Source organism: Erpetoichthys calabaricus, chromosome 4 (assembly GCF_900747795.2).
Source record: "Erpetoichthys calabaricus chromosome 4, fErpCal1.3, whole genome shotgun sequence".
In the NCBI taxonomy this organism is placed as follows: Eukaryota; Metazoa; Chordata; class Cladistia; order Polypteriformes; family Polypteridae; genus Erpetoichthys; species Erpetoichthys calabaricus.
In genome coordinates this window covers 194,737,118-194,749,800 of record NC_041397.2, presented here as the reverse complement: position 1 = coordinate 194,749,800, position 12,683 = coordinate 194,737,118, and the positions used below count along the sequence as shown (strand labels likewise).

The 12,683-nt window shown below is 39.0% G+C and overlaps 1 protein-coding gene across 1 annotated transcript in view; it reads left to right on the top strand.

Annotated features, from left to right (window-relative positions):
* Positions 1-12,683, top strand: part of umodl1 (uromodulin-like 1) — a 196,802-nt gene that overhangs the window by 15,606 nt on the left and 168,513 nt on the right. The window contains exon 2 of the mRNA XM_051926635.1: positions 5,016-5,258. Within this exon, the coding sequence (XP_051782595.1) occupies positions 5,016-5,258 (243 nt within the window). The remainder of the gene's footprint in view (positions 1-5,015; positions 5,259-12,683) is intronic.

The following is a 12,683-nucleotide window of genomic DNA, read 5'->3' as shown; positions in this document are numbered from 1 at the left end:
AGGACATTCAAGGCCAGATTGTGCTTGTGACATCATTTTGACATTCTTCTATTCATGGTTTTCTGTTACATTTTAATTCATTATATAGGTCATACTATATTTGTATGTTTATATGTGCACATACAAAATTTGATAATATTTGTCTTGGATAATTGTGTGTTTGCACATACAGTATATATTGTGGCCTGTAGGGGGCATCCACATCCCATACACAATTGCACAGACAAGTCCTAGGTTCAAAATAAGTAGTTTTAATCCAATCAAATATCTTTGAACAGGATTCTTCTTCCAGATTTCACAATATATTTAACATTTTCTCTTCTCTCTCTTTTCCTATTACACTCCTTCCAGACAAGCTTTGTCCTTCCTCTAAACACAACTCCAACTCACCTGAGCAGCTTCCTTTATGCCAGACCCAGGGGTATTTCCAGTGCCACCACAGTGCACCCAGAAATTACTACCAGGTCAGGTGGACTCTCTCTAGAATGAGAATGCTCCTTTCTGCAGCTCCTCCCTGGTAGGGATTCCCATTGGGACTACAGTTCCCATGCAGACCTGCAGGTATGTACATGGGAGATCCACTAGAGGGAAGGTGGTACCTAATACACTGGGGAAGCATATGGCCCCAGGAGGCTACTTCCCTCCATTCATCCATTATAAAGGTTTTCCAGACAGGCAAGGAACCTTTCATTCTGGCTGGGATGCCAGCTAGTCGGTGTTTTCAATGACTATAACTAACATACACACACACTGTATATATTGATTGCAATGGCTAGTGCTGAACCAACATTATGGGTTCACTGCCCATTCCTGGTCATTGACTACATGGTGTTTGTAGATCCTACAGAGTACCATAGTTTTCTTCCCTCATCCTAGACATATATTTTTTAGGTTAATTGGGGATTCTAAATTAGCCCTATGTGAGCATATTCTGTATATAAATGGACATTCACATCAAGTAAAGAAATCATACTAACTATATAAGAAATTATACTAACTGAATTCAACATTTGACTTTGCAGTCATTTTTAGTGGAAACTGAGAAGGAGGATTGCAGTTCTGAATTCATGTGTGGGAGCTTTGGTGTCATAGCTTCACAACTTTTAATTTTTACACAGGCTTAGGTCAACTAAGAATATAAGAACAGTTTTGACAGGCGGAGGCCATTTAACCTAGCACAGCTTGCCACTCTCAAATTATTCAAAATATCATCAAGTTGCCATCTGTAGGTCCTCAAATTATTGGTGTCTACCACACTGCTTGATAACTTATTCTCTGTATCTATGGCTTAAATCTGTGCAAAATTTACCTTTAACCAAGATTTATCCATACACACCTATCCTTGCTCAAAAAACAGTGTGAAGTGGCAGTGTGAAGTTTACACACAAGGCGGAGTGGTGGCTCTGAGGCTAGGGATCTGCACTGGCAATTGTAAGATTGCCGGTTCGAATCCGAAAGGGACTCTGCTCTGTTGGGCCCTTGAGCAAGGCCCTTAACCTGCAATTGCTAAGCGCTTTGAGTAGTGAGAAAAGTGCTATATGAATGCAAAGTATTTATTCATCACATATCTGAATTTGCTTTTCTCTTGGGTACTCCAGTCCCACATCCAGAAGATGTGCTTGTTAGCTTAGTTTAGTAACTCTAAATTGGCCCAGACAATATCAGTGTAGGTATGTCAATTCATGTGCCCATTTTGGCTTCCACCTTCTGCTATGTTTTTGGGATAAACACCAGCTTCTCTTGACTTGAACGGGATAAGCAAGGTGGAAAATGGAAGGAATTTTAACACTTCTATCGTGTTACCTCATCATCTCCATTTACTTAAGATGAAAAGAAAAACATTCAGCTTTTCCGTGTAGCTCCTACTGTGGGCTCCATCTAATAGGGCTTCTCTGGACTCTGTTATGTTGTTTTGTAATATGGGGCTTAAACTGCAGCTTAACAGCTTAAGACTAGGACCCAACATCCTATTAGCCTTCTTAATCAATTCTGTACACTCTATACACTCTGTCAATGTGGACAGTGACAAATGTTCTGCATTTCCAAAGTCATAGTCTAACGATATACTTTCAAGTTATAGATCAAGTTCTGAAGCCAATTAAATGTAATAATTTAATTTTAATTATATCTAACAGCTTCACGTTTCAGGTGAAAGTGTGGCATCACTTTGTGTGCTGAAATCCAGGTGAAGCAGCATCTTTATTGTTTTGTACAACTGCTTATTTTATTACTACTCTTTTGCAAAATGGGAAGTATATTGATATCAAACTATCTAACAGGTGATATTATATATAAGACTAGAGGTCTTGGACCTGTGGGGAACAGCCTGGATACAGACAGGTAGACATGATGGTATCACCACACACACATTTATTATACATTCTATTCACAGTTCAAATGCACAATCCCAGTGCCCCAGCACCAAACACCCTTTTAAGTCCTTGGCCACACTCACAATGCCTTCTTAGTCTCTGGTCCACCTCCACTCCTCTCCACCAAGCTTTGTCTTCTTCCTCCCGACTCTTGCCCTTGACTGGAGGGAGGCGGCCCCTTTTATTCACCCCCAGAAGGACTCCAAGTGCATTCTGAGGGCTTGTGTAGCCACACAGCTCTGTCGGCGTATCCGGAAGTCCTCTGGGTGTCCCCAATACTCTTCCCCCTAGCACTTCCGGGTGTGGCGGAAGTACTGAGGTCCAGGGCTCCCAAGGCATCGGGGCGCCCCCTGGTGGTGACCACGGGCCTCTACAGGGTCCCCAAAGCAACCAGGGAGGACACCCCCTCATGTTCTGGAGGAGGCACAAGCTCTCCTCCGGTCCTCCTGGGCATCCCGTCCGGGCATGAACCCCAGCCGGGTGCCACAGACCACTAATGAAGATGTGCGTTAATCCCAGTATAGATGGGAGCCAGAAGACACTTTACATGCCCTGTCAACTGTCCGATCCCCTTTCTTATCACAGCTTTCACCCTCACTCAGACCTGCTGTAGTTCTTCTAGCAAGTTGGAACACTAGGCATTGAACAGCTATAAAAAATGAGGAATTTATTTATATCTGTTGTGACCATGGAAACAGGTTGCTCAAATAAGTAAGTAAATAGATTAATTAATAAATATGATAAATTGCTGTGGCATTGTAGCTAAAAGCAGGAAATATTCTAAAATGTGCCTGTTTCCCTGCTGCTCATCACTCTTTTGTGTACAAGTTTGTCTTCTTGAGGTTCCAGTTGGGTGTCCGTGACAAACAAAGTCTGAACAACAGTTGGGGGTGCCAACCTGAGCACCTTATTTAATAACATTTACAATGAAAAATAGCTTTTATCAGCAAAATAAACAGACACCCTATGACACAAGCACAGGAAAAAACAACAAAAGAACTTTATCCTCTGATGGCTCTGTGCTAAGGGTCTGTCTGTGGAGCTCTGTCCTGTAGTAGGGTCAGATTGATATGAAACAACTCCTTCCTAGAATTGCTGTCGTTATATAGTTCGGACCAGAAGGGGCATAACATTAATGTAATAACATTACTCTCATGGGGTGTCCTTTCCGACCTGCGGATGGAAAAGACAAGACTGTTAGTAAGAGTGCCCCTCTTGTCCTGGAGTGGTATCGCATACCTGATCTGAGCTGATAAGGTGATCCACAGACACACATGTGTGACATTCCTTAAGAACTATTGCACTGCAGTCCCTTTACAGTACATGGTTTTCCTCTTACAATGCCAAACAAACAGGATTCTCTGTGATTCCTTCTGCCTAGAGGAAACAAGAAGAATGGTTCACCTATGCTCAGCATCCATGACTTTGGCAGTTGGCAACTACCCACCCCACCCAGGTGCTTGTCTGGTGTGCTGATGATTTTGTGTTTATTTAAGTTTTAATAGAACAACAAGAATGCAGTAATGCTACCCCAAACTTTATATGCAATGTGTATTTGGAGGAGCAGTCCTCCTAAAAGGAGTCAAGGGGTGTGCTCTCTTGTTTCTTGAACTGGGGCTTACCGTTGGAAACGTACATGGGTATGGGCAATTTAGTAATTACTCATTAGACAATACATTAAAGTGAAAGTAAAACAATATTGCAGCTGAGATAGGATTTACCCCTAGGACCTATCGTAAGTTGTTCCTCCACCTGGGACTGAACCATAGCCGTTTTGCACAGAGACTGCTGCAGAGCAAGGAGGCTTACATTATTGTTATGTGTGGACCCATCAACACACTGTAACAGACTTGCAAGATGATAAAAAAACAGAAAAAAAACTGAATAAATATACAATAATTGTATAAATAATATAATTCAATTGTTGGCAGTAATATTGTCTGGAAATGGCTTATTTAAGAATGAAAGATATCCATGGTACCATAATAAATATGTGCAGCGATTGAATACAAGACATCAATGACAGTGAATACCGTATTTATTCGTGTACCACGTGCCCTCGTGTAAGACACACACCCTAATTTTTACAAAGAAAATATTGAAAAAAATTTGCCCCGTGTACGACAAGCGTTGTGATTGTATAGGAAGCGTTTAGAGTACATTTTCTGCGAAATTCTGTTTCTGCACTTGTTTTTGTTGCATGATGAAAGAGCGAGAGAGAGAGAGCACGCACGAGCGAGCAAGAGAGAGAGAGTGTGAACGATCGAGCGAGAGAGAGCGCATGAGCAAACGAGCTAGAGAGAGAGCATGCGCTAGAGCAAATGAGCGAGAGAAAGAGAGCACGGACGAGCGAACGAGCGAGAGAGAGCACGCACGCGAGCGAGACCAAGCAGAAGTAAACATTACAGAAAAAAATTTCCTCATGTATGATGTGCACCTGATTTTCTAATGCTAATTTTCAGGAAAAAATGTGTGTGTGGTACACACGTAAATACGGTATTACGATACAATGAGTATTTCAGACATATGGTTTTAAGGACAGAGACTGGCACAGTGTTCACCATTAATCATCAATAGTCAAATAGTTCAACTATATGTTTTTTATGGTGACAACTAAAATTCTGTTTCTTTTTTTCATTTTAGGGTCCAGTCTTGCTTTATCAGGATATCATCTATGCAAGAAGTCTGTAGTACTGACGGCCTCCAAGGTTGTCTCCTTTCAGCAGTCTTACACTCAAAATGTGCCTTGTGGAAGATTTATGATGTTCTCAATGTGTCAAGTAACACTTTACCAAACATCATATCGAATTCTTTTAACCAAAACGACGAAAGAAATTACAACCTGTTGTGATGGTTATGTGCAGGCTGGATCATATTGTGTTTTACGTAAGTATTTCAGAAGCTTAGATGTTCACTTTCAAAATATGTTTAAGATGGTGTGCACTAGCATACTTATTTGGAATCTTGCATAGTAATAATATACTTGGTAGCATTATGTTCAAGGCTGGAAACAGTCCTGGACATTTTAGCAGTCTGTCTCAGGGTCCACACAGTGACAGAATTACCAACAAACTGACCCACCTGAACAAGGAAAGAACTTGTAAACTCCACATGGACGACAGCCATGTGTGGGATTTAAACCCAGGACACTGAATCGATGTGGCTGCAGCACTACCTACTCTAACACCATGCCTGTCAGTGTATATAGGAAAATATGTAAATACTCCAGTATTGAGTGTCATGGGACAAGGCTGAATTGAATCTGAGAGGAGCATAGAAATTTGGAACATCTTGTAACTTTGTAAAGGATTTTGTGCTAAGCTGGCTTGAAAATAGTTAGATGTTTTCCATTTACACTAATAACATCACGCTGTGGCAAACTTAATGCATCTGAAAGTGAAACCAATAAAGACACACATTTGATACTTTGTGATAGAATTTTTTACATAAAACAGGCAGTTTGAATTCCTTATGACTATAAAGTTTACTTTTGTCAGTGACATTTGGAAAACCTCTTCTTTTTTTTTTTAAAATTTTTTTTAATATTTTTATTTTATTAATTTTCATTGTAATCATTCCATACAAACAGATCAATTTATAACCCAACAAATTTGAAAACAAATCAAACCCCACCCCTGAGAAGGAGAGCTTAGCTAAAGGAAAATTTCTTTAAGCTTTTTAATAAGGCAACATTAGACAAAAGAAGGGGAGAAGTAAATATCTATATAAATAAGAGATGGAGAAGGGAGTTAAATGCAATAATAGTTAATTCTCTTATTCTAAAATAATATTGATAAAATCCTGCCAAGTTTTGAAAAAATTTTGTACAGATCCTCTAACTGAAAATTTGATTTTTTCCAATTTCAAATAATATAAAACATCGGTTTCCCACTGACTTATAAGAGGAGAATTAGGATTCTTCCAATTTAACAAAATAAGTCTGCGTGCCAAGAGTGTAGTGAATGCAATCACCGTTTGCTTGTCCTTCTCCAATTCAAGTCCATCTGGAAGGACACCAAACACAGCTGTTAGTGGGTTAGGAGGGATTGTGATACTAAGGCTGTCTGAGAGGCACTTAAAAATTTTTGTCCAAAATGATGTTAGTTTGGTGCAGGCCCAGAACATGTGACCCAGTGAGGCAGGAGCTTGGTTGCAGCGCTCGCAGGTCGGATCCTGGCCTGGAAACATTTTGGACAGTTTTAAGCGAGACAGATGAGCTCGATATATAATTTTTAGTTGAATAATTCTATGCTTTGCGCATATAGAACTCGAGTGAATTCTCTGCTTTGCTACCTTCCACTCCTTTTCTGATATATTGATTAAGAGATCTTCTTCCCAATGTCCTCTTGGATCTTTGAAAGGTAGGGACTCTAATAAGATTTTATATATTGCGGAAATAGTGTTTGTTTCCTCGGAATTGAGCAGTATTTTTTCCAGCATTGTGGAGGGTGCAAGGTGGGGGAAATCGGGCAATTTCTTTTTAACAAAATTTCTAATTTGAAGATAGTAAAAGAAATGTGTAGCTGGGAGGTTAAATTTTGAACGTAATTGTTCAAAAGATGTAAATATGTTGTCTATATAAAGATCTCTGAGCATTTTAATCCCAAAACTTTTCCAGGTATTAAAAACTGGATATACTTGCGAAGGTTGAAAGAGGTGGTTCCCTTGCAGAGGTGCCACTGATAAAAGATTTTCCATCTTAAAATGCTTCCTAATTTGGTTCCATATTCTGAGTGAGTAAAGCACAATTGGGTTATTAGTATATTTGCGATAACTTTCATTTATTGGAGAGCAGAGCAGGGAATATAAAGAAGTACTACAGGATTTTACTTCTATTGCAGACCAAGCCTGTGTATGTGCATTTATTTGTGTCCAGGTTTTTATGGCTTGTATGTTTGCTGCCCAGTAATAAAACTGAAAATTAGGTAAAGCCATGCCACCTTCTGCCTGAGGTCTTTGTAGGGTCGCTCTTCGGATACGTGGGTGTTTTGAGTTCCAAATGAATGAGGTTATTGTTGAATCTAACTGTTTAAAAAACGATTTATTGATATATATTGAAATGTTTTGAAATAAAAAGAGAAGTTTAGGAAGGATATTCATCTTAACAATGTTAATTCTTCCGGCTAGAGTGAGATGAAGGGTTGACCATCTATGCAAGTCTTGCTTAATTTTTTCCATACAGACGCCAAAATTTTGTTGATAAAGAGCTTTATGTTTACTTGTGATATTTACCCCTAGGTATTTAAACTGATCTGCTATGGTAAAAGGTAGGGTGTCTAATTTAATATTATATGCTTGTGAGTTCACTGGAAAGAGTATACTTTTATTCAGATTAATTCTAAGACCAGATATCTTTTGAAATTCTGTTAGTGCTGTTAAAACAGCAGGGACAGTGTTTTCTGGGTCCGATATATATAAGACCATATCATCTGCATATAGAGAAATTTTCTGTTCTAGTCCTTCTCTGACAATCCCCTTTATCTGATAAGAATTTCGGCAGTGAACCGCCAGTGGTTCAATAGCGATTGCAAACAACAGTGGCGACAAGGGACATCCCTGTCTGGTACCACGTTCTAGTTTAAAGTAGTCTGAGCAAATTTTATTAATACAAACTGAAGCTTCTGGACTGGTATACAGTAGTTTAATCCAAGCACAAATATTCGGGCCAAACCCAAATTTCTCCAATGCAGTGAAAAGGTAATTCCATTCGATCATGTCAAATGCCTTTTCTGCGTCTAATGATAGTAATATCTCTGGGGTGTTTGATTTTGCTGGTGAATATATAACATTAAACAAGCGTCGGAGATTTGAAGATAGATGTCGGCCTTTAATAAATCCAGTTTGATCTTGTGATATTACCGAGGGCAGCACTTTCTCCATCCTTCTAGCTAGGATTTTTGAGAGTATCTTAACATCATTATTCAGGAGTGAAATTGGTCTATATGATGCACATTGTAACAAGTCCTTATTTTGTTTAGGAAAGACGGTGATTAATGCTTGTCGAAATGTTTGAGGTAGTATTTGGTGGTCTTTAGCTTCTGTAAATGTTACCAATAAGAGTGGAGCTAGCTGAGTGGAGAATTTCTTATAAAACTCTACGGGGTAACCATCAGGGCCTGATGATTTCCTGCTTTGTAGTGACTTTATAGCGTCTAGTAATTCTGTTAGCGTTAGAGGTTTATCCAGTTCCTCAGCACTTAAAGCATCTATTTGTGGTATTTGTGAATTATCCAGAAATGCATTAGATTGCGTGTTGTCTTCTTTGGGCTCAGTGGAATATAAAGACTTATAGTAATCTCTAAATGTGTGCATTATTTTATTATGGTCGATGATTTCTTCTCCATTCTTGTTGGTGATTACTGGTATTGCATTGTGAACTTCTTGTTTATGAATTTGTTGAGCTAAAAGCTTATTAGCTTTTTCTCCGTGTTCATAGTAATGCTGTCTAGACTTATAAATAAGTTGTTCAGTTTCTTTAGTTGTTAAGATGTTAAGTTCTGTATGCAGGGCCTGCCTTTTCCTGTGAAGAGCTTCACTTGGACGCCTGGCTTGTTCTTCATCTATTCTAGTAATTTCATTTCTTAGCTCTGACACTTTCTTGGTTTCTAATTTATTTCTATGGGAAAGATATGAAATAATCTGGCCTCTCAAGAAGGCCTTTAGAGTTTCCCAGAGTGTTCCTGCAGAAACCTCTGTGGACGTGTTTGTCTCTAGGAAGAAGCTGATTTGTTTGGATATAAATTCTGTGCAGTTCTCGTCTGCCAATAAAAGAGGGTTAAGATGCCATCTGCGGGGTGAGTATGAGGGGCTTATTGATTTTAGCTCCAAGACTAGAGGGGCATGGTCAGAGATAACAATTGTGTCATATTTGCATGATTTAATTGTAGGCAGGAAATTATTATCTATAAAAAAATAATCAATTCTTGAGTAGCTATAATGCACTGGTGAGTAGAACGAATATGTTCTTGAGTTTGGGTTAAGAAACCTCCAGGGGTCTGATAAGTTGTGATCATTTAAAAACTGTGTAATTATCTTTGCAGTATTAGATGTCGTCCCCCCTGTCACAGGAGTCCTATCTAAGAGTGGATTTAAAACACAATTAAAGTCCCCAGCCATTATAATTTTATGAGTGTTCACATTGGGAATGGATGCAAATAGATTTTGCATGAATTCCTTATCATCAACATTGGGTGCATAAACATTTATCAAAATCATTTTACTGTTATATAAGTTGCCCATGACCATCACATATCTCCCTTCAGGGTCCGACACTACCTCTGATGCTACAAATGGAGCTGTTCTATGTATGAGAATTCCCACCCCTCTAGTTTTCTTTATAAAGCTAGAATGGAACATTTGGCCAGTCCAGTCTTTTTGTAATCTGAACTGATCCTTGGTTAGTAAGTGGGTCTCCTGTAAAAATACTATTTTAGCGTTTAAGCCTGTTAGGTGAGAGCATACTTTCTTTCTCTTTAATTCGTGATTCAGGCCTTTAACATTCCAGCTCACAAAGTTAACTGTCCCATCATGGAGACATTGATTCTGAGTTTTTAATGTCATTTATAGTTTTAATTGGTAATATGGCAGTTTTAATCTTAGTTTCAAGATTCCCCATGAGTTGTTGCATGTTAGCCTGTTGTTGCATTGATATTTATAATTATAAGGATTATAAGAATAGATTAGATATAACCTGCTCTCCTTCTCTCCCCCCTTTATCCCCCCCCCCCCCCCATTTTGCCTCCCCACATGAGGCTAGACCCCACTTCGCGATGTTCCAGTCCTCTGACATACGAAGAGACAGAGCACGTCCAAAACAAAACAAACCCCACCCTGCAGCGGCGTTACAGAATTAAAACAGAGATATCTTTTACAGTTAAATCCTTAATACTATCTGCCAAAAATGTTCTCATTAACAATATTTAAGCTTGAAATAATCTTCAGTGCTTTTAAGTTAAGATATTAAGATTAAAAAAAAAAAAAAAAACAACCCTGGGAATGATTTTAAAAACTAGTCTAGGATAAACCTGGTAATTCATACTGTAATAGTATAATGGTAATTGTATAAATAGTAGAACAAGCATTAAACCAAGGGGATGAAGTTACACAGTCTACTTTAAGGTATAGTAAAATAAAAAAAATAAATAAATAAATAAATAAAATAAAAAAATAAATAAATAAATAAAACGAATCCTACTTTAATCACTTCCACATTTTCACACTCACGTCTATAACTCTATAACTCTGATTAAAACATAAACATATAACATATAAAGTCCAGATAAAAAAAAAAAAAAAAAAAAAGAAAATAAGGGATGTATAATTATAATACCAGTCTCTTTAAACATGGATCCAGCGATCAGATCATAGGTCCTTCCCGTGCCTTGATAGAATACGGCTCTTTAATTTTAATTAACTTTCAAAAAAGTGTCGGAAACAGCTTCTTTAATTCTTTTTCAGCTTCTTCTTTGCTGAAGAAAATATAATGTCGATCTTGAACTTCCACTTTCAGTTTGGCAGGATACAAGAGGCTGTATTTGATATCGGCTTCCCGTAGCATCCTTTTAATGTCGTTGTAGGATCTGTGTTTTGCAGCTGTTGATGGTGAGAAGTCGGGAAAAATACGAATAAGATTATTTTCGAATATAATCTCTTGCTTGTGTCTGAGAAGTGCAATCACATCAAGCTTACATCTTAGTCATTCGAAGCGGACAATAAAAGACCTAGGTTTAAAGGCGCTTGGTATCTTTGTGCGATAAGCCGTGGCTATCTCATTGTCGAGTTTAAAGTCATCTCCAATTATTTTAGACAGTAATTCTACTGCAAATTTCACTGGGCTTGAGCTTTCTCGTTTCTCAGGTATACCCTCAATTCTTATATTATTTCTTCTGCACCCATCCTCCAGGGCTGCAAGTCTGTCTCCAAGTTTTTTGTATTCCGAGTTCGCAGCTGTGGCTTTTTCATCGGCGTTAGATGCCATTTGTTCCGCTGTTTCCACTCGAGCCGTGAGTCCCTGCTTAACATCTTCCAGCTGATCTGAAACGTCATTAATATGATCATCAAGCCTTTTCAGTTTGGAATTAGTTTCTTCAATGTGTTCCACTAATTTCTCCAACATGCCTTTAAAGTTCACGTCGAAACGTTTAAATAGACGCGTTTCCTTATCTTTGTTATCCTTCTTGAGCTCAGTGGCCACCTTCTTAAGATCATTTGTGTTATCTTTCTTAAGCTCATTCATGGCCGTAACCATGGCAGTGGCCAGTGTAGCGATCATCTCTTTCTGTGTAGAGATCATCTCTTTCAGTTCGGACAGTTCGCTTCTGCTTTCGTGCTCCGCAAGTGAAAATGCAGCTCCTGTTACAGGCTCGCGATGAGTAGATGAGAGCACATCCTGCAGAGCCCTTTCTAGTCTCGAATGATCCTCAGAAATCGGCGATCCCTCGCGACCTGTATCACTTGCGCCTTCGCTCCCATTTTCACTCTCGACTGGAGATGATACAATGGAGCGGGGTCCCAGGAATTCTGCGCACTCTTCTGCCTCTTCCAGGTCAGTCTCCGTGATGCCATACCTTACACTTGCACTCAGGCCGGAAGTCTGTCCGGACTTTGATGCAGCTTTAAGTTTCTTTTCCGGTTCTTTCTGACTTTTCTTCTTGTTACTCATGCTTGTATATTGTAGTGGAAGTTCCTTGGTCGGGTTAAATACAGGATACCTCTAAATAATATGAAATACGTGGGAAAATAAAGCCGCTGCTAGCGGAGCTCTGCTTCAGACGTCCATCTCCTATAAACGGACGAAACCAACCTCTTCAAACTTCAGTACTAGTCCATATTGTATAAGAATACCATACAAAGACCTGCTGCATTATTTAACACAGAAAAACATAAGACTGTGTCTGTATGGGTTGTTCTTCTGAAACTCCACTTTTCATCTAAATTCCAAGCATATGCATGTTACGTTTATTAGATACTCAAAAGTGGCGAGGTGTAAGTGAGTGTGAATATGTGATGAACTAGCATGCCATCCTTCGCAGTTTATGGCTGTGAGGTGCCCAGTGTTCTTGGAATGGCTATAGCTTCTGCAGGCCCAAACTGTATTAAGCAAATTTATTAATGGCTGTATGGATAAATGTATCAGTCTTATTGCATATTTGGCAAAGCCCTTTCCATGTTCACCATCTATTTTTTGAGTTGAAACACTGGCAGGTGAAGGTATCAGGTCAGAGTAACATAACAGAATCAGAAAAAGGAGCTGCACCAACAGTCTTGTGGTTTAAAGTCCACTCTCTGATGCACTAATTCTTTAGGTATGCC